Source organism: Phocoena phocoena, chromosome 2, assembly GCF_963924675.1.
Source record: "Phocoena phocoena chromosome 2, mPhoPho1.1, whole genome shotgun sequence".
Lineage (NCBI taxonomy): Eukaryota > Metazoa > Chordata > Mammalia > Artiodactyla > Phocoenidae > Phocoena > Phocoena phocoena.
Genome location: NC_089220.1, coordinates 111,755,756 through 111,781,891, shown reverse-complemented (window position 1 = coordinate 111,781,891; position 26,136 = coordinate 111,755,756). Strand labels below are relative to the sequence as shown.

Below are 26,136 nucleotides of genomic sequence, written 5' to 3'. Positions count from 1 at the left end.
ACACTGCCAAGTGTCTCCTAGGCAGCAGACATTGCCCTAGTGAGAACCAATGGTTTAGGCAATGGGTGTTGACAATGGAGTCAAAGGGCTCAGGGATCACAATGTAGCTCATTGTGGGCACCCCAGAACGCCCATAGGAGCCGGAGGGGAGAGAGATGCAGGGATGCAGGTCTGGCTGTCAGGGATGCTTCATGGCTGAAGTGCTGTTTTAATTCGGGTCTTGGAGCTGAGCAGAGCCCTGGAAGAACTGTCAACAACATGGAGGAGAAGAACTGAGAGAACTCTTATGACGTAAGATTGAGGAGAAATGCTTATGCTCCAGTAGGAATGATGGGGGTTAGATAATGGGTAGATCTCATTATCAACTGAAGGGCGGGGCATGTGTAAATACCTAGGAAATCCTTAGACAATACTTAGGTTACCCATGATTTAAATCTAGTCTCAAGATGCATTTTGTTTGGTTCATCTACTAATAATTTAATTTTTGACATGATTTTAAATGCTTTGTTTTAGCCACAGTCCCCACTATTCTTTATCACTCACTGACCCAATTATTCTTTCACAATTATTTCACCTGCCAGGTTTCTGAAGGCTTGTAAGTTTACATCTTTAAATATAAACAATATAGTGACTTTTCACTTGGGGGTTCATAGACGCTTTCCAGATCTTTGGGTAAAATTCAGGACATCAGGAGGCTCAATAATCGGCTGAGACCATGGGGCCCAAAAATGTATCTAAAATTTTCTGGGCCTTTTTCTGGTGAGAGAGTCTCTGGCTTTCATAGAGATCTCCAAAGGGTCTGCCCTTCTCTCCTGAAAAAGGCCTAGCTAGGTGGGGCAGATGTCTTTGCAGGTCCCTGGAGACATTTTGTGCAAACAGCAAAGGAGAGACTCAGGGCTGACTTCTGTTCACCTTTTCCTCTTAGCCTCGGTTAATTCAGTTAGTAATTAAAAATATGAATGCACCGTGGGATCTGCTTAGAGCACAGGCAGGCGTTGTGGCGGTCACCAGAGGGCTGGGAGCGTTGATTTAAGATGTCTGGGCAAACTTTGTGAACCAGAGAGAAAGCCTTCGGTTAAAGATTTCTTCCACCAATTAAGAGGCCACTTTGAAGGACACAGAGCCAGAGGCAAGACAAGAATCGCAGCTTGGAGGTGCCGGTCAGCCAGGGAGGACACGGGCGACGGTGGTGTGGTCCACAAGTGCTCTCCCTCACCCTCCTCAGCCCCCTGGCCCCAGGGCCGGCTGGCTGTGCCACCTCCCAGCAAACCACTCTCACAAAGGATCTCGTCACTCCATTTACAACAAGGTGTACATGATGAAGCAGCATACAATTAGGTTCGCATTTTGACTGTAATCATGTTTTGGCCCAAGAGTCTCTGATTTCACGGGTAGCTGGCTGGGGGCGAGAAAAGGGTGGAGGATAACTCTGGGGAGGGGTCCGTGAGGTGGGGATTTTGGGGGAAGGGGCAGGGGTCCTGTCCTCAGACTCAAAGCCCTTTTCCTCAACTGAGAATTGGAATTGTTCTTTGAGTTGCAAGGACAGCTGGGGCATTTCTTCTGGGTGGTTCCAGTGTGGGCAAAGACTCTCCTTCCCACTGAAAAGACAGCAGCTGTGTGTGATTTCCCTGACTTCTCTGGGTTTTCTGTTAATCCTACCTCTCTGTAGTTTTTGCTCTCAGGATCTGCTGGGCCCACCAGGCCTGGGCTGAGTTCTGAATTTCCCAAGGGGGTGGGCAGGCTGCACTGTGTGTGTGTGTGTGTGTGTGTGTGTGTGTGTGTGAGCGTGCTCACACACATGGGTCTGGGGCTTACCGTGACTCTGACCCATCTCCCAGAAAACTCTGTGCTGAGAACTCTGGGGAACTGGTTTGTTCTGGGGGATGGAGAAAATGAGCAGCTGTAGGGAGGCCTGCACTCTGCCATTAAAGGGGATGCCCACTCCATTGGTCCCCCAGGACCACCCTGAGGATAAACTAAACTAATGGAAGGATGCTAAAAAGTTTAATGTAGGAAAGTTCTTGAGAATCTCATTAATTCAAACTCTAATTTTGAATTTGTAATATTTTTAAATGTTTTGTTTTCATAGCAAAGAATAAAAAACGTGTGCCTCCTGAATCTGTTACTTTCGCAGATTATAGAGGGCAGGGACCCATTCTTACTCGTCACTGACTGTCCAGCTGCTGGCAGGCTGCCTGGTAACTGCCCGCTGAATCCTTCCAGATGTTTCTTGTGCATTTACATACGTGTGTGTGCGCTTGCACACACAAACACACTCTACTTACATCTTACTCTGTAACATACAGAGCTTTTGAAAGTCCATTACGGAAGACGGTAAACAGGAGGGTGCCGGAGGGGCTGTGATGCTGGGTCATCCAAGATCTAATGTATACAGATGGTCCAGGGATGCAGAAGAAACAGGGCACATACCAAGGAGACTTGATCGCTGAAACAACCTCCTGTTTCCCGGCTCTTCTAATCATTTAGTGGAGCAAGTATCAATTTCAGCAGATCTCATAGAGTCTATAGAGAAAATGGGCTCATTTTCCCATCTGTGGGCCAGCACTGGGGCTGAGATCTGCATCCCTACTTGAGCCCCCTGGGGTGGAGTCAGGAGCTAGTGGGTCATGGCTATTGCTTGGGGATGATGGCTTGGAACATGGAATCTGGGGGCAGACATACCTGGCTTCCAGATCTTGGCTGTCAAATTACCGAATGACTTCTGGCGAGTCGTTTGACTTCTCCAAGTTTGTTTTTTCATCTGTGAAGTTCTTCCTCCCAAGACTGTCAAAAGAATTAGGAGTACATGTGGAGTCCTTTTGCCAGAGCCCGACTGTGGGCACACAGACACTCGAGCTGCCCATATTCCCACTACTACTTGGCTTTGATTTGGGTGGGGGAGGATACCCAAAGCCTACCAGAGGAAAAGCGCTCCCGGCTGTGGCTCAGGGCAGGCACGGCATCTTCTTACCTTTGCTGTCCTGGCAGCTAGCACGTGAAATGAACTGCATGACCTGGAGCAAGCTGCTTAAACAGTGTTTTGTTTTCTCATCTACCACCAGAGTCAGGCTGAGTGGTAAATGAGTTTGAGCTTGGGAGGCACCTACAATGGTGCTTATTCCCTCTCCTTATTCCTAAACAAAGATCAAGAAACACCAATCCAGGGACTTCCCTGGTGGTCCAGTGGTAAAGAATCCACCTTGCAGCGCAAGGGATGCGGGTTCAATCCCTGGCTGGGGAACTGAGATCCCATATGCCGCAGGGCAACTAAGCCCGCGCGCCACAACTACTGAGCTCGAGCACCTCAACTAGAGCCCGCGTGCCACAAACTATAGAGCCCACGCACCCTGGAGCCTGCGCGCCACAACTGGGGAGAAGCCTGCGCTCTGCAATGAAGAGCCCGCGTGCCCCAACGAAAGGTCCCGCATGCTGCAACTAAGACCTGATGCAGCCAAAAATAAATAAAATAAAATAAAATAAATAAATCTTAAAAAACCACAAAACTTTCTATCATTCTACTTTAAAGAAAAGAAAAAGAAACACCAATCCAGAGCCATTGTGGGCTGTACTTTGCTGTACCATGATACTCAGAGCTCTGAATATTTACTGACAAGAAGCTGCCTGGGTGACACCTCCTGGTGGGTATTTCCAGATGGAGACAGTACCCTCTTCATTGCTTGCAGGAGTTGAGGAGATACACTCTCCTCCTCCTGATTACCTTGCCACACCAATGATGGGATTTGGGAATCAGTTTGGGGCCTCCTACTCTGTATTCGATTGACTTGCAGAGATTTAATTTCACCGGTATTAAAAAAGGAAAGACAGAGTAACGGGCATTAAATTAAGCTCGTGTGCTTTTGCCAAGACCCCTCCACCCCCACCAGACCTCAGGGATTTACTTCCTTGTCTAGTGCCCAAAGAGATTACCACTCTACTAGATTATCTAAACTGAAATGGAACAGCCATTCTTATCTCGGGGATTTCACTAGGTGCTGATGAGCACAGAGCAAAATCCCAGGAAGGCACTGGCTCTTCCAGGTGCACTAGAGGCAATGTGCGCGGGGTTGCCTAATAATATCCTCCCTAAACCGTGTGTTTACCAGCAGTTCGTGGGCTGCTCTATTTCTGATCCTTTCCAGGACTTTTTTCTTCCTCTTTCGCTGTTCTCTTGGCTACTGCTCGATGGTTTGCTTTGCAGTCCTGTCATTTCACAAAATCCTACTTCTGGAAAAGGATTAGCAAAATTACACAGTGTTGCTCCTACTTAACATTCAGGAAATGCAGCATCCACACGCAAGTTACCAATCATACTTACCAGATGGTAACTGTATCTTTTCACCAGAAAGTGAGCTGCAAACATTGAAACTCATCACCAACACATTTAAATTCACATCCATTTTCAATTTGACATCCTTAATGAGTTGGTATAATGAAAATCAGTATTTTATCCCTATATTGTTAACTATTTGTAACAATAATGCTACAATAATGCAGACTTGATATTTTTTAAATTGTCATGAAACAAAATCTCACAACCTACAATTCTGATATACTGTGTATCTAAATATGTTTTTTCAATACTTCAGAGTTTTATATTCAGAATGGGCTAATGGAAATGGCACATGGCAGGAAGAATAAAAATCTTGCAGCTGATGATGGTGTCTATATACTTTTTTAGCACCACTGCTCAAGCTTAGTGGTTACCTTTTGATCAACTATTTCCCTAAAAAAACTTTAAGATCAACTAGTTCTCTCTTATTGGACTTGTGTTAGGAGGCAACTGAAGCCCATGGGGGTGGAGTAAGTTTCTGATGTGATAACAGCAGAGCCAGAGAGCCTTGCCTCCCGAGTCCCCGGTCTAGATTTCAGTCCACCTAACACTCCCGAAAGAACTCTGAGTTTTGGCCTTAGTTGGTTGTCAATAAATTAAATGGCAACCCTGGCTAGTTTGGTTTCTGTGTACTTAATGAGTGAAGAATGGTTGCTAATGGGCTGAATTGTGTCCCACCCAAAATCCATGTTGAAGTCCTAACCACTAGGACCTCAGATTGTGACTGTATTTGGAGAGAAGACCTTTAAAGAGGTAATTAAGGTAAAATGAGGTTTCTGAATTAATGGGCCCTGATTCAATATGACTGGTTAGGACACAGACAACACACAGAGGGATGACCATGTGTGAGAACACAGCAAGAACGCAGCATCTGCATGCCAAGGAAAGAGGCCACAGAAGAAACCAACCCTGGTGACACCTTGATTTTGGACTTTTACCCTCCAGAATTGCGAGAAAATAAATTTCCACTATTTAAGCCACACAGTCTGTGGCTTTTTTTTTTTTTTAATGGCAACCCTAGCAAATACAGTGGTCTAGACTGAAAGAAAATGTAGAACTCACATTATACTTTTCTTTATAATAGAGACACTATGTTATTGAGTAGGGCTCATTTATCCTAAGGATACAGTGGAATCTCATGGAACCAGAGTGGAATGCCGATGGCCTCAGAAATGCATCGGAGGGACTTCTCTGGTGGCGCAGTGGTTAAGAATCCACCTGCCAATGCAGGGGACACGGGTTCGAGCCCTGGTCCTGGAAGATCTCACATGCCGCGGAGCAACTAAGCCTGTGCGGCACAACTACCGAGCCTGTGCTCTAGAGCCCACAAGCCACAACTACTGAGCCCACGTGCCACAACTACTGAAGCCTGTGCACCTAGAGCCCATGCTCTGCAACAACAGAGCCAGCACAATGAGAAGCCCGCGCACCACAACAAAGACCCAATGCAGCCAAAAATAAATAAATAAATTTATTAAAAAAACAAAACAAAACAAATGCATTGGACCCAGGGCCTGGAGCATTGTCAAGATTCTGTGTTCGGGCTTCCCTGGTGGCCCAGTGGTTGAGAGTCCACCTGCCGATGCAGGGGACGCGGGTTCGTGCCCCCATCCGGGAAGATGCCACATGCCATGGAGCGGCTGGGCCCGTGAGCCATGGCTGCTGAGCCTGCGTGTCCGGAGCCTGTGCTCCGCAACGGGAGAGGCCACAGCAGTGAGAGGCCCACGTACCGCAAAAAAAAAAAATTCTGTGTTCATCTCTGTTTTTCATTGTGTATCTGCTTCAGTTTTGTTTTGTTTTGTTTTTTAAATCCATCCCAATTTCCAATTCCTGGGGAAGAGACTGATTGGCATAGCTTGAGTGAGGGACTCACCCCTGGTCTAAGAGTCATGTTAGAAATGACTGTTAGAGTGAGGCAGAGTCACATGGCACACCGTGGCCATCCCAGCCCTGTGGAGGGCTTCCCTGGTGGCACAGCGGTTAAGAATCCACCTGCCAATGCAGGGCACACTGGTTCGAGCCCTGGTCCGGGAAGATCCCACATGCCGCGGAGCAACTAAGCCCGTGCGCCACAACTACTGAGCCTGCGCTCTAGAGCCCACGAGCCACAACTACTGAAGCCCGCACGCCTAGAGCCCGTGTTCCACAACAAGAGAAGCCACTGCAACGAGAAGCCCATACACTACAACGAAGAGTAGCCCCTGCTCGCCGCAACTAGAGAAAGCCCGCGTGCAGCAACAAAGACCCAACACAGCCAAAAATAAATAAAAATAAAATAAATTAAAAAATAAAAATAAAAAAGCCCTGTGGAGACAAAGGAGGCGTTCTCAGGAAAGGAGAGCTCACCAGACTATGGAATAAGTCCTGTGCAGCATGGAGGGTCTGTCTCCTCTCAAGGCCAATGGGGAGGCAAATATGTGATGCTCAGTGTGCTAAAGCAGAATGGCCGATGTATTAACAGTTTGGCTACAGAGAGCAAAATTAAGGCAAGAGCAGTGCAAGGCCTCATTCAGACCAAGGACTGCTTGCAATCTTGTGGCTGTTTCCCAACTGAGGATGAGAGAAAGAAGAGATGACGACAATGTTGATTAGCAGCCTGTCAACGTACGTGCACCCATCAGGTAGAAAAAGTTGATTGGTGATCAACTGGAATTCCATTATAGAAATGGTGCAGAATGTTTATAATCTAAAAAATAATGTGCAATGAAACATAACAGGAAGCCAGACTAGTCTCTGGTTTCATACATATTAGGGAGCCTAAATCATTACTTTCTGAGAGGAAGGGGGCGGGGGGAGATTAAATAATGCTTTTTGTTCTGGAGAACAGCTTATGTATGGGAAAAACAGCAAGAACAAACTTTCAAATAAATCGGAATCAGACAAAAGTGGTTACCAGCCTGAATTAGCATGGGAAAAAACAGCAAGAACAAACTTTCAAATAAATCGGAATCAGACAAAAGTGGTTACCAGCCTGAATTAGCACGGGAAAATTAGCATCCTCACAACTGTCACAGCACCTTGCTTTTGCTCACGTTGCCCCTTCTTCTTCTTCCACCTGGTACCCAGGCCTGAAGCCCCTGCTTAGGCTATCTCCCCTGTAACACCTACCCTGACTGACCACACAATTTGGCATTTTATTTTTCTGAAACTGTGTTGTGGACATTGTGTTCCCCCTGTAGACTAAACCTCCTTAGGATGAAGGCCTATACGATATTCCCCACTTTGTCTTAAAGGGCCTGACACACCTTTAATGAATATTTGTTGCCTGACTAGTTGTCACCAGCTGAACAGAAAATGGTCAGAAATATGCTTGCTGGGCTCAAGTAATCTTAGAATCATCAGAGAAGAAAGAGAAACATCCAGGTATGTTCCTTTTAAGATAAAAACTTTATTTTACAATTATATAAAGCTGCTTTACATTAAGCACAAACAATCCATTTACTTTGTATAGAAACAAAATACCTTTTCATCTGCAAAAAATCAAGTTTTGCTGTATATAAAACTAACACGTGCACATTGTGCTTGAACCGCAAAGTCTGTACAGCTTTACAAAGGACGACCCTGCAGAAGGGCATCCAGTAAACACTTTATTGCATATTTAACACATGGTCTATAACCCACATGTACAATGGAGGAGAAGCAAGAAAAACAATTAAAAGGAGGATGAAAATAGCAGCTTTCAGTGAAAGTGTGCACACCGACAAAGAAAAAGGTCTGCCACATCTGTAGAGTTGTGCTTGTGTGTCATTTTTGTATTTCCTCACATACACTGGATGGGTTTTGGATGAAGCCTTTATGTACAATAACTCTGAAAGGGTCAAACCTGACCTTCATCTGGAAACTTTTGGCTGGTTTTAGAACTGAAGTGGCAATAGGTTTAATTTAATATCAAAGCTAACTCGAGGTAAGTGTAAACAACTAATATCCATATTCTTGGAGCAAAGAAAAATTCAAAGAAATAAAACAAAACTTTAAAATACCTTCCCCATTCTCGCAAAGCTCAGACTAAATAAACATGTTGCATGATTTAAAATCCTAGAAAACTCCACAGGTGCTTAGGAAGAAAAATGTGATGGATGGTCTTGGGCAGCGTTTCTCCACATATATCCCCCGGTTCACTTGCATCAGAATTACCTGAACACTTTTTAAAAATGCAGATTATCATGCTTCACAGGCAGATTTCCTGAATATCTGGAATCTGTATTTCAGCAAGCTCCCAGGTGATGCTGAGGCATTAGTTGGAGATGCACTGGTTTGTACGGACAGTGCTGCTACAGGGTCAGCTCACCCTCTTTGAAAATTCTGGGATCACAGGAAGAATCGAGTTGCTGTTGCAACGTGGAAGGCAGTGTGAAACCAACAGCAATGAAACAGCAATGCAATTTCTAGATCAAAATGTCTTTCTTTTTTCAGTGGAAAAAGACAGCCACATTGTTAAGGCACTGATATTTGTCACAGAAGCAGTACCATACTGTTTTCATTGATTCCCTCAATCTGAAGTACCAGTATGCAAACACAAGGCAGAAGTCTGGACTGCTCTAAATAATAACACATACGATGGAGTAAAAACGATTTCCAGATTGGAGAAGGTTTATTTTTGAGCCCTGAAATTAAAAAAAGGAGTCCAGATATTCTTGTTGAGACATCTAATGTATAAGAACTACAAAGGTCAACATCTAGGGGGAAACCTAGTAACCCACAACTGTTCTGTTGTGGGCAAAATCGACTTGTGGTCACATAAATTGGGAGTTTAAACTTACTTTTCCATGGCCAGTTTAATATTGTCTTCAGTTGTAGATCTTCGTTCCTGCCCCCCTTGCCACTGAAACATATATTTTGTATATAGGTATGTATGTATTGTCTGGTTTCTAAGTGGTGTTGGTAGGCTGAGTTCAATCAAGATGTAGTGTGCAGGCAGGTGCCCACCTGGCTCTTGATGTGCATTTCATACAGGTCACACACACACTGCACGGTGTGTGTCAGACTCAGTCCCCTGAAAATATGGGGTCTCATATTTCCATTCTGTATAAGTTATTGTATTGATTTAGTGTATTGTCATACACTAAAACAAAGACAGCAAAGTCAGCCTCCCTCAGTTCTGACCTACTGCCTGAAGTCTTATAGCAGACACTACCCAGGGTATGAGGGCTATGATACCTATTTATGTGAGGTATAAAACCAAAATAAAGGTCTGATTACACACGTACAGCTAATGCAGTAGCATCACTTTTACCCAATAGCTGAAATAATTTAAACTTAAAATTGCAAAGGAAAAACACTGATGCACAAGAGGCAATAGTTTGGAAAGTTGTCGACCAAGAAGGATCTAAGTAGAAAAAAAAACTGCTATAAACCTTATAATATCTGACCTAGTAGTTTTCTTTAAAGGGGAAAAAAAAATCTTAAAAAGACAGTGGTAGTGGACTTATCAAAATTACTACCTCCTCCCCAAATTTAGGTTTATAATAAAAATTCCCAGATGCCCCCCCAACATAGAAAAAACTCTCTAGCATAGTCTGAAATGAAATACAAAATTCTAGATAGTGACAAAAAGAAACCACCACAATGGGGGTAAAGGAGGGATAGAATGATTATCAAACCTTTACTGATTGTAGATCAAGTTTCATAAAACAGATAACATTTCTGTCATTTCTTGTGCAGTCAACAAGTTTCATCTTAGTTGTGCTTACATTATATAACTGTGAAGCCTGAACACTGGTTGTGTTTTTAATTTACACGTTTCAAGAAAACCATAAATTCAAAATATTCTCCATATATAACAAATTGAACAAATGTAACAAATGCTCATTCACTCCCAAGAAATTAATATATAGAAAAGAAACATCATTTTTAAAGTTGCACACAGTCCACTATTCAGGCTACAAGTACATATTTACTGTATCACAGCACATTATTTTTTTAAAGTCTGCTTTCAACATAAACATAAATAACCACATTTTAAAAGAGCCCCATACTAAGTTTGCAGGCAAGTGCTGGACAGTTGGCCAGTAAGAGCTACTTACCATTGTCTTTCCCAAACCGAGAGGACTGGACTATCTGTGGAACTATCTGTATAGGGTGATAAGCAAGGCCAAGTTAAACATTTTCATTCACCCGTTGACTAAACACTTTTCTGCTCTAAATGCCACCTACATTTCTAAACACCCAACTCATGGAATGCAATTATCTCAGAAGACTGGTTTTAAGGATCATTTATCACTTTGATGTAATCCACAAAAACCTAGTATACAACCTTTTAAAATGTGCCTATGCTCTGCCGACAGACAGCCTGTAGTTTCTGTGTACAGCAGAGGCTGAAATATGATTTTGGTTCTGAGCTCTAGTTGTGCTTTGCCCTGCTGCCTTTAAGGTAGCTTTTCCACCTCTTGACAAATTCTTTGAAGACTGGGGACTCATCAATGGTGCTGAGTAGCTGCAGTTGATTGATGTGGGTGGTGTGATAGTCCCAGCGGGCCAGGTTGGGGGCAATGCCAAGCATGAAGTGCCGGAGGTCATAGATGGTTCCTGAGCCAGTGTCGTACAAGGGGAGCATGGCTTTAAGGGATTCCATGCCACGCTCATACAAGGACCTCGCTTCTTTCCCGAGTTTTTCCCCTGCAGTTTCTTTTAAGTCATACAGCCCAATTAAAGAATACATAAAGCCATTTAAAACAAAAGAGCTAGGTGTGGTTGGATATTCTTCATACCAGTCATGTTTATTCATAAACACAGCTTTAACTCCATGCTGCTCTGATAGAAATTTGTAAGGGGCTGTTGCCCTTAAAGCTGAATTGAGGAATATACGGTCTTTTGTTAAGAGATAGGCCCTGACTAATGTAGAAATGGCTTGCCCTTGGGCCATGGCAGAGTACCACCCTGGCTCTAAAGACTTGAACCCTTCCCCTAACTTACGGGTCACCATAATTGGCCAGCCACCTTTCTCATCCTGGTTCCTCACCAACCAATCACTGGCAGCAAAGAATGCGGCCATGTGGGCTGTGGTAGAGATGGTAATGTTGTCGAGGAAGCCTTTCCCTTTTGCAATCAGCCTAACTACTTTCTTGGGCATTATTCTGGTTGGTTTGACAGCTTTTGTGTTGGAAAGACCCACTCCTTTCCGGAGGTCAGTGACCAGGTCCCTGGTAACCGTGCTCCATGAAGTTCTGGGCCCAATGCCATAGTATATGTCTCTTTCTTTAAAAGCAATTAGCTGGGTATTTGAGACATAATGTACAGTGAAGAGCTGATTCTTTTCTGTGGTCTCCAGAACCACAGACACACTTCCGTTTGTTAAGAACTTGAGGTCAAATGAAATAATAAAATCTTTTGTGTTCCCCAGTTGCAAGGATACACCATCACTGGTTTCTGTAGGGGGAAAATATACCAAAAAAGACTGGTTAGAATAGAAGCTCTTTGTATTTAAAAGTTACTTGCAATTCATCCTTGACAATCCCTGACCATAAAAAATTAATACTTCAATATTTTATATGTCAGATTTAAAAAAATATTTTAATTTTTGCTAAGTTAACCATAAACAGATGACACTTGTTGAGTCCGTGATGGCTTGTGAGCACCAGGGCAAAGCTCTTACCTTCTGGCCTGTCTAGTTTACATTAGAGGGGTTAATGGCCTTAGCAGATAGCTAAGGTACTGTGGTCAAACTGCCTTTTCTAGATCAAATACTGGCTGGCCAATAATCAATGACTGTCTAGTATACCCATTCTACAAAAAGAAAAAGTATACCAAAAGCTGGCTCAGCACATAATATTACAAGAAAGAGCCTAGAAGAAAAGAATGGTTAGACATGAATTAAAAAAACAAATTTTTTTTTTTTTTTTTTGGCTGTGCTGTGCAGCTTGTGCGATCTTAGCTCACCAACCAGGAATAGAATCTGGGCCACCCGTTGTGGAAGCATGGAGTCCTAACCACTGGACCACCAGGGAATTCCCTAAAAAATTTTTATTTACTTAATATTTAGTAAGTATTTACTATGTTCTAAGTGCTTTACACATATTAACTCATTTAGTCAGTATAACACTTAAGAGTAGTGCTATTATTACTCTTACTTTATGAATGATGAACACAGACACAGAAGTTAAGTAACTTGCCTAAGGTACAAAGAGTTGAACACAGGTTGTCTAGTCTGGCTGTAGAATACATGCTCTGAATCACCAATCGATGTTGAAAATGATAGGTTTGTTTTCAGATATTCATTGGACTTGTGAATAAATTCTGGAAATTAAGCAATCGACTCATGTAGTCAACAAAAAGTGAGGAATACTGGGGGAGGCTCTGGAGTTAAAACAAACAAACTTTGTGTGGATTCTCACTTCACCACTTACTAGCTTTGAGATGGTCAACAAGGAACACCTATTTGAGGGCTTCCCTGGTGGCGCAGTGGTTGAGAGTCTGCCTGCCGATGCAGGGGACACGGGTTCGTACCCCGGTCCGGGAAGGTCCCACATGCCGCGGAGCGGCTGGGCCCGTGAGCCATGGCCGCTGAGCCTGCGCGTCCGGAGACTGTGCTCCGCAACGGGAGAGGCCACAACAGTGAGAGGCCCGCGTACCGCAAAAAAAAAAAAAAAAGATACACCTATTTGAGCCTCAGTTTCTTCACGCGTTAAGTAGAAATAAAACTACTTTGTAAGGTAACTGTGAGGATTAAAAAAAAGGATAGTGGCTTGGAACATAGTATAAAATGATGATAATGATGATTTTGAAGCCAATGGTTTCAGAGGCTGATAAAATAGCAGAGCTGTTTTATTTGGCAAATCGTCAAATAGGAAATTTCTCTTGCATGTCTACAGTACGATGATGCCTGACTCTCAGAAAGTTGACTTCTACCAAGAAAAGAAACTGAGCATATTAAAACCAAATAGTAGCAGCAGCAGGAAGAAGAGGAAGAGGAAGAAGAAGAAAAAGAGGAAGAAAAACAACAAAAATATATATAGTACAAATTTTATAACATTAAAGGTAAATGTGAATATCTTGGTCTATACAGAGCTTAAATCTTTTAAAAATTTAATTAATTAAGTAATTAACTTTGGCTGTGTTGCCCTTCGTTGCTGCACGTGGGCTTTCTCTAGTTGCAGTGAGCGGGGACTACTCTTCGTTGCGGTGCGTGGGCTTTTTTTTTCACTGCAGTGGCTTCTCTTGTTGTGGAGCACGGACTCTAGGCGTGTGGGCTTCAGTAATTGCGGCACGTGTGCTCAGTAGTTGTGGCGCACGGGCTTAGTTGCTCAGTGGTATGTGGGATCTTCCCGGAACAGGGCTCGAACCTGTGTCCCCTGCATTGGCAGGCGGATTCTTAACCACTGCGCCACCAGGGAAGTCCCCAGAGCTTCAATCTTAAAAACACATTCACATGTATTATCTCATTTGATCCTTACAATAATCTTCTGACGTTGGTAGAGCAGGAATTACTGCTTCCATTTTAGAGATGAAGATATGGAGGCTTTGCAAGGGTAAAAGGTTTGCCCAAAGCCAAATGCTAACTAGTGGTAGAGCAGGGACTAGAAACCAGGGTTCCTGGGTCTAAGTTCAAAGATTGTGAAAAAGAAATGATATTGGAAATACCATCCTCATGAGAAAAACCAGTGAAAGAATTATTTCTCTTAAACATAGCTATAGAATCAGATCTACTTTAAGGCATCCTTGAGGAAATCTTGGGTGCTCCTTATTGGAGCAATGATTGGGAATGCGAACTGATGATAGTGTATACAGTGTGATTAGCTTGGACAGTATTATCACCATGTTGAGCTGATCATTTAACTCTTCCAACACTGGACTCTACCAGTGTGGATATAATTGACCCAAGGCTCTTAATTCCTTCATTTGATGGAATAAACAATTATGGAAGTTGTACTGAGAATGAGAACATCTTGCTAGACGTGTGATGCTTTGACTTTTTAAAAAGTGATGTCAGAAGTATATTTCTAACACAGTAAAAATCCATTTATCTGGAGAAATGTCAACATGCAACCTCTCTCTTAGCTGGCATTTTCCTGTATTGATAGTAAATGGAATCTGATGCTCAGTACAACATACTTGATGTTTCAGGATGTTTCGCAGGATTCTGAATTGACTTATTAATTACTCAAGATTAAATTAAATTATACTCAGCAGAGGCTATCTTGAGTGCTACTTATTTTTTTATTCTTATGGTAATGCCTCATTAATCAGACAACACTGTTAACTATGGCATCCATTCTCACCACCATCTTCAGAAGTCCAAATGGGAGAAAGTTGAAGAATTATATTTTCTTCTCAGAATTCCATTCTAATTGTCACTTTATGTATACAAATCTAATGAAATGATATAGTTCGATCAATCATCTTATGTTTCAATATAACAGATTACTGTAGTTCAAAGAACTCAGTAATGAATGATGTCATTTAACACCACCAGAGGGGGTTATTGAGCCACAGAGGAGAAGTGACAAAGAAGTCACAATCCCCAATTTAAATCAATCCACAATCATATGAGACAAGTCTTTTAATTCCTATCTTACAGATGTACAGAGAGGTTAAATATCCTGTCTACGTCACTCAGAAGGGTCTGAATGGTAGCAACTGGGACATGACTGTGGTTATGGCAACCACTTTGGAAATATACCAGGCAAGATTTTGAGCTCTACTGGAGAGTCCTAAGCTATCTGGAGACCTGTGCTTTAAATCTACTAATAGACAGGGGTAAGACAGGAATAAAGACACAGACCTACTAGAGAAGGGACTTGAGGATATAGGGAGGGGGAAGGGTAAGCTGTGACAAAGTGAGAGAGTGGCATGGACATATATACACTACCAAACGTAAAATAGATAGCTAGTGGGAAGCAGCCGCACAGCACAGGGAGATCAGCTCCGTGCTTTGTGACCACCTAGAGGGGTGGGATAGGGAGGGTGGGAGGGAGGGAGACGCAAGAGGGAAGAGATATGGGAACATATGTATATGTATAACTGATTCACTTTGTTATAAAGCAGAAACTAACACATCATTGTAAAGCAATTATACTCCAATAAAGCTGTAAAAAAAAAAAATCTACTAATAGAAAGTTTCGAGCTTCCTGTCGCTTGAAATCCATGACTCCTCTCTCTGACCGGTTATTCCCAGGAGTCACTGTAAGTGTCTATTTTTGGCATATGTGGTACATATAAATGTACTTCAGGCAACAAAGGGTGATAAACATTTAAGAATAGTCTTTAAATCAATGTTTTCACACATAACATGAACTGTTATTAATCAACAGGTTTACTATGTGGAGTGAGAAGAGGCCTTAATCAGAACCTCAAGGAACAGAGAGACAAGGGTCAGGCAGAAGAGAAGTTCCTAAGAAGCCTCAGAAGGAATGGCTACACAGAGAGGAGAAAGTGAGGTCATGGAAATGAAGTGAAGAGAGTGCTTGGGAAAGGGAAAGCTAATTTAATAAAGCAGGACAGGTATAAAGTTTTAATTCATTCAATTTTAAAATTAGGTAGAAGGAAAAAAAACATTCTTCAACAAACAAAACAATAAAAAATATGCTGCAGACCCATGTTATGGTTTTTCCCTCTAGATAATCTTATTTCCTTTCAGGGAAAAAAATTCAAGGCCAAAAAGGAAAAAGACCAACAGCATGTAGCCTCTGGTCTTCCAGAGCCTTACTTCACTTAGGCCTACGCTTTTATGCACAAGTTCCAATTTCTTCTCATCAATGATTCTCTGAATTTATCTCCCAAGAAGACTACATCATCTAAAAAGCCTCATTTCCCATTCTTACGTTTCAATAAACGTCTCACCTTTTTGATTTCTTCTCCTGCTCTGAGCAACAACTCCAACTAACTCTCCCTCATATACTTGTATCAAACGCAACTCCAGACACATCCAAGATATCAAAACAAGCACCACATTCTGAGGTAGCACACTCCTACCAACAGAGAGTCCAATTGTGAGTAGCTAGTGTGCCACTGGCAGAATATCTGTCACAGACAGTTCTCTCCTCCATATGCTTAAACCCACCTCGGGAAGTAGTTTCATCTCTGGTTGCTGGCTGCAGAATGAAGGGCTAAAGTGAAGGCCCTTCACTCAGTATGAGGAGACCTATTGTTTGTATTAACCAGGGTACCCAAAAGTGCACAATGAAATCTATTGCTCTGAATAGGGCAGAGTTCAAGAGATGGTTCTAGAAAACCTCCCAGCACTTAAGGAGATCGAGATGAGGGCTGCTGCTTTCTACCCTAATCCAGACTACATTATTAATCAGTGTAAAAATAAGCCCTCTAGATGCAACCAAAATCAAATGTCCTTTTTAATCTAATAATTTCCTGCTATAAATCATAAGCTAAATATTCTTAAACATCTCCATGTACTTTCTCACCCAGCCAAGCCTGTTGCTTTACAATAAGCAAAGATGCTCTATGTACTGGAATATCACAGAATGCCATAGGATAAAAGAAGTTTTAGTCACAGAATAAAAAGTAAAGGTCACCACCCATTATTTGCATTGCATTAAGCACTCATAAATCCATTACTTAAGGCCATCTAGAATGAGTAGATTTGTACTGCTGTTTTCAAGGTCTGTGAATTACACAGTCATCAGTAAAGGACAAGGACAGAATACAGAAAAGGTCTTATAACCTTTTCCCTCTTTTTATTTACCAACTGGCAAGGTTGGTGGGAGGGAGGATGAGCTCTGTTCTTGACAACATTCCCCCCCACCCCACAGAAAATTAAGCCTGAGGTGCTAACTAAAATTATTCCATTGTCTTTTTAAGTAATGAACTCATTAATTCTCATAGATATTGATTAGTGGAGAGAAATACATTACATCCCAATTAATGGGACCGTCTTAGAAAAAGGGGAAATGTTGCATAAAGTTAATTTGATTTTATAAAAGATTTTATTAATGAAATGGCTTTATATGAAGTTTGAAACAATCTATCTAGTACATTACCAAAAGTCAATATAGAAAGCAGGCCTGGTTGGTAATGCTATATTACTTTGAAAAAATAAAAAGCTACTGGTAAAAAATAGGCAAAGGAAAGGATGGCTCTCGCTATAAAGAAAAATTTCTGCCTTAATGCAAAATAGTTAAAAAATTAAAGGATGAGTACTGTGCTGAGACATTAAAATAAACTGAGAAACTTTATTCCTGTGGGATCTGGTTCCCTGGAAGGAGAAAGACATGCAGTAACCTGGTTCTTGTGGCTTGGCTCTTCATGCAGTAAATATTCCTTATACAACCTTAAATGTTTTAGCTGATCCTTTAGATTCCACTTGGGTGCCACTATTTGTTTCTTCATATATGTAATATCAAGCACCTGCTAATGTGTTTTTTAAAAACCATAAAAACAATTTTAAGGGAGTATCAGGTGCCATAAATCAACATAAAATTAGCAAACACATATAAAAACACATCACTGAAACAAAACAAAACAAAACAAAACATCACTTACCCGGAGCAGCGAACTGTTTAACATTGGTGCATCTAGACTTATCAGCCACACTAGCCATAAAGCAGCCCTTTGGCACGGTCCAGTCATTGGGCTTGCTATTTTTGTCCCTGTCTTCTGCTGTTTCATATACCTCTATGTGAGGGGGTTTCTCAGTTAGATTCTTGCTGTAATGACTTAACCCATACTGTGCAATCTGGATTGGGTAGAAATAGCCTTGAGGTCCCCATTGTGTAGATAGAGGTACACCTATAAAACAGAGAAACAAAATAAATATCTCCAGACATTCATAATCCTATTCTGAATACCACTCTTCACTGTTTTACTTCTGGGGGAGTTACAGGGTTATCAGCAACTTTTAAGCTTCCTTATTACACTGTTTTCATAATTACTAAAAACAAGTACCAAATTAACCAGAAATGAAAAACAGAACTAAATGCTCATTCACTCTCATTCATTATTTGTAGACAGATAGCAATGCAATGTTGTGGATCATCTTTTTAAGGACTAATTTTTAATGTGTGCTACTTTTGCTCATAGCTACAGATGTCATATTTCATAATTCTGTTTCATACATTCAAGTTTTACACAATTTAAATACATATAGTTAATGTTACCAGCTTTATTCTAGAATATTAAACCTGAAATTTTCTTAACATCTGTACTTAACAGTCAAGTTAATTACATACTAATCTTTCCCTCCGGTGTCAAGATGTGGTCTAGTAACTTTATCATCTGACGGTTAAAAGTATTTGTTTAAGAAGCCAGCTATGGGGGGCTTCCCTGGTGGCGTAGTGGTTGAGAGTCTGCCTGCCAATGCAGGGGACACGGGTTCGAGCCCTGGTCTGGGAGGATCCCACATGCCGTGGAGCAACTGGGCCCGTGAGCTACAACTACTGAGCCTGCACGTCTGGAGCCTGTGCTCCACAACAAGAGAGGCTGCGATAGTGAGAGGCCTGTGCACCGCAACGAAGAGTGGCCCCTGCTCGCTGCAACTGGAGAAAGCCCTTGCACAGAAACAAAGACCCAACACAGCCAAAAATAAATAAATAAATAAATAAATAAATAAATAAATAATAAATATAAAAAAAAAAGCCAGCTATGACTAGGCAACTTAAAGTATAAACACAGTTTGCAATTCTTTTTCATATCCTTCACATCAAAATGTAATTCTTGAGAACAAAGAGTGCTTTTTTTAAAGAATGAATTAAAGTTGTATATTTAACCATAGATTCTTGATAAATTCATTAATGGATTACCTCTTGTAAAGTTCTAAGCAAAATTTTTAAATGTTTGGCATTAGTGTTTATTTTAGTAATTTTCTACATGGGAAATACAATAATACCACACTGTACAGAATACTGTATTATTGCATCATGGTGTATGTGTTGAGAGATAAACTCCTATTTGTAGTCTTAAAATAAACAAGCAACAGATGGGCATGGCAGAAACTGGGAACCTACAAAACTATATGTGTTTTGATGTAGTTTCAAAATAGTTTAAGGAATTAGAGACCATACAGGCTAAAAAACCTAGGCTACAGATAAGCTTTTTAACTTCAATATTCTTTCTCCAAGGGTAGATTTTTTTTCAAAATTCAAACAGAATTATTTTCACTTAATAAAAGCAAGGTTTATACTATCTCATTTGATGGGTAATAACTACAATAATGTGCAATTGGCCTAAGAAGTGATAGACTGATCAATGGAACAGAATAGTAGGCCAGAAACATACTCTAGTAAAGATTTAGAAACATACTCTAGTTTCAAAATATTTTAGTATAATGATAAAGATTGAATCATTGATCAGCAGGGAAAAGAGGAGATTATTCAATAAACGTTAAGGGAAAAAAAATCTAAAATTAGGCCCTGACCTTGTACCATTTGTCAAAATATAAATCCGTTTAGCTTGAATAAAAAGTTAAATGTAAAAACCGCCCCCATAAAACGATTACAGAAAATACAGATGAACAGCTGACTGTGGCATGGCAAATGATTTTCTAAGCATAAAAGGAAGAATTAAAAAAAAGAACCCTAAGTTTAGTAAATAGAACTAAACATTTCTAAAACTAACAAATCATAAATAAAATGAAAAGACAGCCAAGTGAAAGAAAATATCTTTAACAAATGCAACAAGGTGCTACCACCCTTGCTATATATATAAAAGGCCTCACAAATATATTTTTCTAAAAAACAACATTAATCACATTGAAAAAGGGGGAAAGAACATCAAGCCCATTCTATAATGGTTAAAAGCATATGAAAAAGATATCTGACCTCACTAATTGCTACAGAAAGCAAATTATGAGATCCCTTTGTAAACAACAGATTAAAAAATGAACTTTCATGATGGCAGGAATTGGGTGACAGGAGCACCCTTATACTCTGCTATTGGAAGCATGAATAGTGTCAACCGTCTTGGAAAGTAGTTTGGTAAAATAGATTAACTGATACTATTTGACATGGTAATTTATTTCCTAGGGAACTACTCTGAGAATACAATTAAAACAGCAAATGATTAACTATGAATATCTATACCATTATGTATAATGGCAAAAAAGTGGAAATGACCTAAATGTCCAACTAAAGAGAAAGGTTCCATACATTATGGCATGTCCTTATTACGAATATTAGTGATTAAAATATTCAACAACAAGAGGAAATAATCATAACATGTTGAACTAAAAAAGAATACAAAATTGACTATACAGCATGATTCTAATTTGTTTAAAAATGTATATCTACAAAAACAACAAAAAGATTGGAAAAGACATCAAAACATTAACAGTGGTTATGGTTGCTTTTTACTTTTTCTTTAGCATCTAAGCACCTATTAAGCTTATACACTTTTAAAAATTACTGGATAAAAAAAAAAGGTTTGGCGATGGATATCTTTCAAGCCTCTAAAAAACTACTACCCTCCTGAACACTGCACAATAAATATCATTATAACTATGTTAAAACATATACCTAGGTATAAAGACCTTCTGAGAATATATAAAAATGGTAATAATTATCTTGAATGGTAAGAATATAAGTGAATTTACCCCCTTCCTTCTTCTAAACATTCAGTAAAGATATTACAAAAATTAAAATATTAAGATATTAAAATCACTTTCTATTTTTTATTATTTTTTTATTTTTTGTGGGACTCTCACTGTTGTGGCCTCTCCCTTTGCGGAGCACAGGCACCGGATGCGCAGGCTCAGTGGCCATGGCTCACGGGCCCAGCTGCTCCGCGGCATGTGGGACCTTCCTGGACCGGGGTATGAACCCGTGTCCCCTGTGTCGGCAGGCAGACTCTCAACCACTGCGCCACCAGGGAAGCCCTAAAATCACTTTCTATAACAAAATGAGAAAAACGAAATAAAACCCAAACTAAGCAATCTTAAAACACACTAAGTTCTTTCCTCTGATTAAATGATATACTTTAAAGTCAAATTCAATATGGCTTTCTGATTAATCCTAGGTTTGAAATACAAATTCCAAAATGTATTAATTATACCCATAGGAACCCCCAGGTTTTAAAGCCAATGAAAGACATTATGTAATAGACTATAGGAGTTCATGAAGTTCAAAGAAAATATTATGTATTATCTTGTTCTGAGAACTGTAAACCTCCATCTAGGGATGATACCTGGCTAATCTGGTAGTAAGACTTGGTACCTTGATGGGTCCACTGGATGGTCTGTCTCCCTTTCCCATCTCCTCTCATAGGATATGATAATAACCTATTACGATAGGTTATTAGGATAATAACTGTATATTTTAATGCAAAATTTCTGGAGATGCTGTGCCTTGACTTTACCGATGATAATTTTAGTTTCTGGGGTAGGTTAATGGCACAATCCTATTTAATCAGGTATGATCTTATTGTAGCCCTTAAATCACACCATCTAGAAAGTTCAGGTTTAACCTGTTCCTCCCTGCTAAGTCAGAGTGATGAAAGGTCTCTTGATAGTAAGCTATGTAAGTACTTGCTATATAATTAACACAGTCTCTTATTCCTCAACACAATCAGGACAGAAAAATGCAGTGGAGTAGATGGATACCAACCTTCAACCCCACTTATGCACTTGACTCTGTCTCGGACTTCCACATTGTAGCCTTCAAAGGACATAAATACACCATCAGGGTGATAAGGGGCTCTCTGTGCATAGACTTTGGAATAGCTATGAGAGAATTCAAACCGATCATAGCCATCGTACTGAACCACCTTTCCGTAAACGTCAAAATATTTCTCTACCCAGGTAAATGGAAGAAAGACTTCATTCCCCTCTCGTCTCCCTTTAATTGTGTGTTCATCATTTATGAGACAGTCAATTTCTTCATATTTGAGCCCTAACACCTTGCTTCCCCCATTGCTATTGAAGCCTCCAACAACAGGGGGCGCTTTCTGCTGTTCCTGAGGGAATGCCTCCTCAGAGTGCTTGGCCATGTGGTTCACATAGTTGTTGCTCTCAGATGCTGCTGCTCTTTTTTCTAACGCATCCACTCTGAAGCCACTACTCGAGTGCCGTGGAAACTGGATCGCTTTGTCGCTGGAACACTTATTCCACAAAAGTACTGTGACCAAAGTGAAGAGTGCGCAGATGACAATCAAAGTCTTATAGTTGACCCGAGCTGCCAAGCAACGCATATTCAGACCATACCTATGGAGGCAAGAAGAAAAATTCACACAAAGATGTACTTACTGACATTTCATAGGATAAGATTTACTTTTAAGATACTGAACCACCAAATTAGGGCAATTTTATTAACTGCATGTAATCTGATCAGATTTAAAATTACTAACTCAAACTTTTCAGCAGAGACAAAGAAAAGGCAAGAGTTGCTTCCCCCCTCTTAAAATGCTCAGTTAGCATGATCCTCTAAAGCAAAGATTCCCAACCTTTCTCTGTTTGTGGCTCCCTTGGATTCTTAATCATTCTTTCATGAAGCCCCTAGGTCAAAAAAAAAAAACCTGTTGGGCTTCCCTAGTGGCACAGTGGTTGAGAGTCCGCCTGCCGATGCGGGGGACTCTGCCCCGGTCCAGTAAGATACCACATGCCGCGGAGTGGCTGGGCCCGTGGGCCATGGCCGCTGAGCCTGCGCGTCCGGAGCCTGTGCTCTGCAACGGGTGAGGCCGCAACAGTGACAGGCCCAGGTACCGCAAACAAACAAACAAACAAACAAAAAATACCCTATTACTTCCATTTGTGAAGTAGTTGGGCTCAAACAACTTAATACATATTTTTGTCCTAACGACTGAGTAGCTGTTTGAAAAAAATATAACAGGTCATGTCAAGGTAAACACTGACATCCATGTTGCCAAATCCAACAATGAATTTTTAGTGCTCACCCTATGTTGCTTCTCAGCAGCATGAAATAGTAAACGACTCTTTCCTTCCTGAAACACTTTCTTCCCAGGACTCCCCGGGGCACCATGCGTTCTTGGTTCTCCTTGTACCCCAGCTGGATGCTCCTCCTAGTCATCTCTGATCATTCCTTCTCATCTCTCTGAACCTGAATGTTGAAATGCCTTAGGGCCCCAGTCCTCAGACCTCTTCTTTATCTCTATTCACTCCCAGGTGATCTCACCCAATCTCATGGCTTTAAATACAATTTATATGTTGACTTTTCCCAAAATTCTATCTCCAGGCCAGACCTTTCTTCAGAACTGCAGGCACCTATACCTATGTGCCAATCCAAGTATCAATAACTGACATCTTTATTTGAAGGTGAAATGGACTTCTAAAACATAACATTCAAAATTTAATCCCTAATCTTTCCCTTCAATCTGCTCCTCCTTTACTGCTCAGACCAGAAATACTGACTCCTTTCTTGTTCACCCCATATCCAACCAGTCAGGAAATCCTGCTGTCCCTACCTTCAAATTATACCCAGAATCTAATCACTTTTCACCAACTACACAAGTTACCAACACATCAGAGCCACTGCCATATTTCGCTTGGAATACTACAGTGATGTCTAACCTGCTCTCCCTGCTTTTACCCTTGCTCTACTATTCTACCCCAAAGTCTGCTCTCAACATAGCAGTCAGAATGATGCTTTTAAATATAAGCCAGATCCTGTCTTTCCAGTCATGATGGAAGAAGAATTTGATGCTGTTGCCCCTACTGGCCATGTGGTGTACCAACCAGTTGTGATTGTACTGTAGGTAGTCCTGGAATGCCTGTTGCTGGGGTCACTGGGAAACATGGAAAATCATGGGTTAGTTACATGTGCAACATATGGAATATCTCTGCCCACTGAGAGTAAAGAGAGTAGGCTTACTGCTGTTTGCTACAGTAGCTCTGTAATTTATTTTATGGTGTAAATCCAAAACTACTTATTTTATGGTTGTAATCCTTCTTCCCCCTTTTCCTCTCAATAAACCCTTCTGGCAGCAATGAGATTACAAAAAATCAAACTGCAAAATGAAAACGTTTAATGAAAAATTACACAATGATTTTCTATTTTTTAAGAAAGTTGATGGTGTTTTTTCAATTAAAAGCTCATTTCTTTTAATTCCAAGAGGAGGTAAACCCAAAGTCCTTGCATGTCTGAAAGCAACTTTATTCTGCTCTCACCTTTGATTAATAGTTTGGCAGGATATAGAATCCTTGGGCTGCATATTATTTTCTTTCTAAATGCTGTAGGCAATGTTTTACTTTCTTAAAGCATTACGGGCTACTGATGAGAGGTTTGACTTCAGTCTGATACTTGCCATTTTGTACATGACTTCCCTCTGAGTCTTGTGTTTACCCTAGGAATTCTGCAGTTTTGTGAGAATGTGTTAACAGTATGATATTTGATTCACTATTTCAGCACTTGGTGTGCCCTTTCAACCCGAAACCTTGTGTTCTCTTATTCTTGTTTAATGGATGTAGTATCTTCTTGCAGCTCTGAGTCTGTTACGGTTCTGTTTTTGTAAAGTTCTGATTATCTCTGTTTTCTTTGGTGGTCATTTTTCTGGTTATTTTAGTCTCTTTCATGGTGTTAGCTTTCCTCATACGCCTGTGATCTCTGTTTACTCACTCATCTTTAGGCTTGAATGACTCATTAGCTAACACAGATTTCCTCTGTTATTGTGAAGATGGTCTGCTTTTGGGCTAGATTGTTCTCCTGAGAGGGGCTCTGTGTGGGTTGGGTACAGGCGGAGTGACAGTGTTCCTTTAGGGTGTGTGGGTGGGTAGCCAGCAGGCCCTCTAAATACCAGAATGAAGATGACTTTTTCTTTTGTCCTGGGGACATAACTCGTACTCTAGAAGCCTTAGCTTTTCCCAATTTCTCTAAAGAAAATCTGCTGGTGTTTTGGCTGGAGTTCACGCCAGCTATCTATAGTTCAAGTGCAGGGGTGAGAGAGATAAGGGGAAGGAAGGAGAGGGTACAGCTGTGCCTTCTAGTACTGGAACAGAGATCCAGAAATCTGTTTAATTATCACCCTATGGTAATCTTCCTATTTACTGTTATTGGCTTCTTCATTTCTTATTTCTATATATTTTATTTCAGTGGGGCATCAGGAGGGAAGGGAGGCAAAGATATGGGTCTGGTACAACTTGGAAATCATACACAGATTGTAAGAGCTGGAATCCAATAATATATTTCATCATCTGCATTATTACTAGGAGAAAATGTGCTGAACGCTAAAAAAAGAAGTGTGGTACAAGCAAACCTTCAGAAGTCACATATTTATAAATTGAGGATTTCCTTATATAGTAGCATGGGCGAACGGCTAATACTAAGTGATGTTCTTTGTTTTAATTTTATTTATTTATTTTTATTTTTGACTGCGTTGGGTCTTTGCTGCTGCGTGCAGGCTTTTCTCTAGTTGTGGTGAGCAGAGGCTACTCTTCATTGTGGTGCGCAGGCTTCTCATTGGGTGGCTTCTCTTGTTGCAGAGCATGGGCTCTAGGCACGCAGGCTTCAGTAGTTGTGGTGCTTGGGCTCAGTAGTTGTGGCACACGGGCTTAGTTGCTCCGTGGCATGTGGGATCTTCCCGGACCAGGGCTCGAACCCGCGTCACCTGCATTGGCAGGCGGATTCTTAACCACTGCACCACCAAGGAAGCCCCTAAGTGATGTTTAAACAAACAAACAAAAAAAGCCCTCCATTAAAAACATTTACGTGCCAACATTTGAATCATCCGTCAGCTATACTAACATTTAGACCAGTTAAAACAGAAATATAAAACTTTTGTCCCACCTTTGAGATGTGCCCTTCCTCCATGACCCAAAAGAGAGTAAACCTGCTTATGGAACTAGTAGGCTACCATTATGATGAGGCATGTGATGGGAAAATAAAGAAAAGTCAAAATTTAAAACTTTCAATAACCTTTATGTCCAGATTTTGTATCTGATACCATTCCTTACTAAAAGCAATCAGGATAAAAAAATT

The 26,136-nt window shown here is 41.0% G+C and overlaps 1 protein-coding gene across 1 annotated transcript; it reads right to left on the bottom strand.

Moving 5' to 3' along the window:
• Positions 1–9,101: 9,101 nt before the first annotated feature.
• Positions 9,102–22,396, bottom strand: GLCE (glucuronic acid epimerase). Its single transcript, XM_065872307.1, has 3 exons — positions 21,814–22,396; positions 17,762–18,007; positions 9,102–11,695 (listed from the first exon to the last, which is right to left on the bottom strand). Exons 1-3 carry the CDS (start codon positions 22,394–22,396, stop codon positions 10,671–10,673), a joined length of 1,854 nt encoding a protein of 617 aa, XP_065728379.1. The 3' UTR covers positions 9,102–10,670.
• Between the last annotated feature and the right edge of the window lie 3,740 nt (positions 22,397–26,136).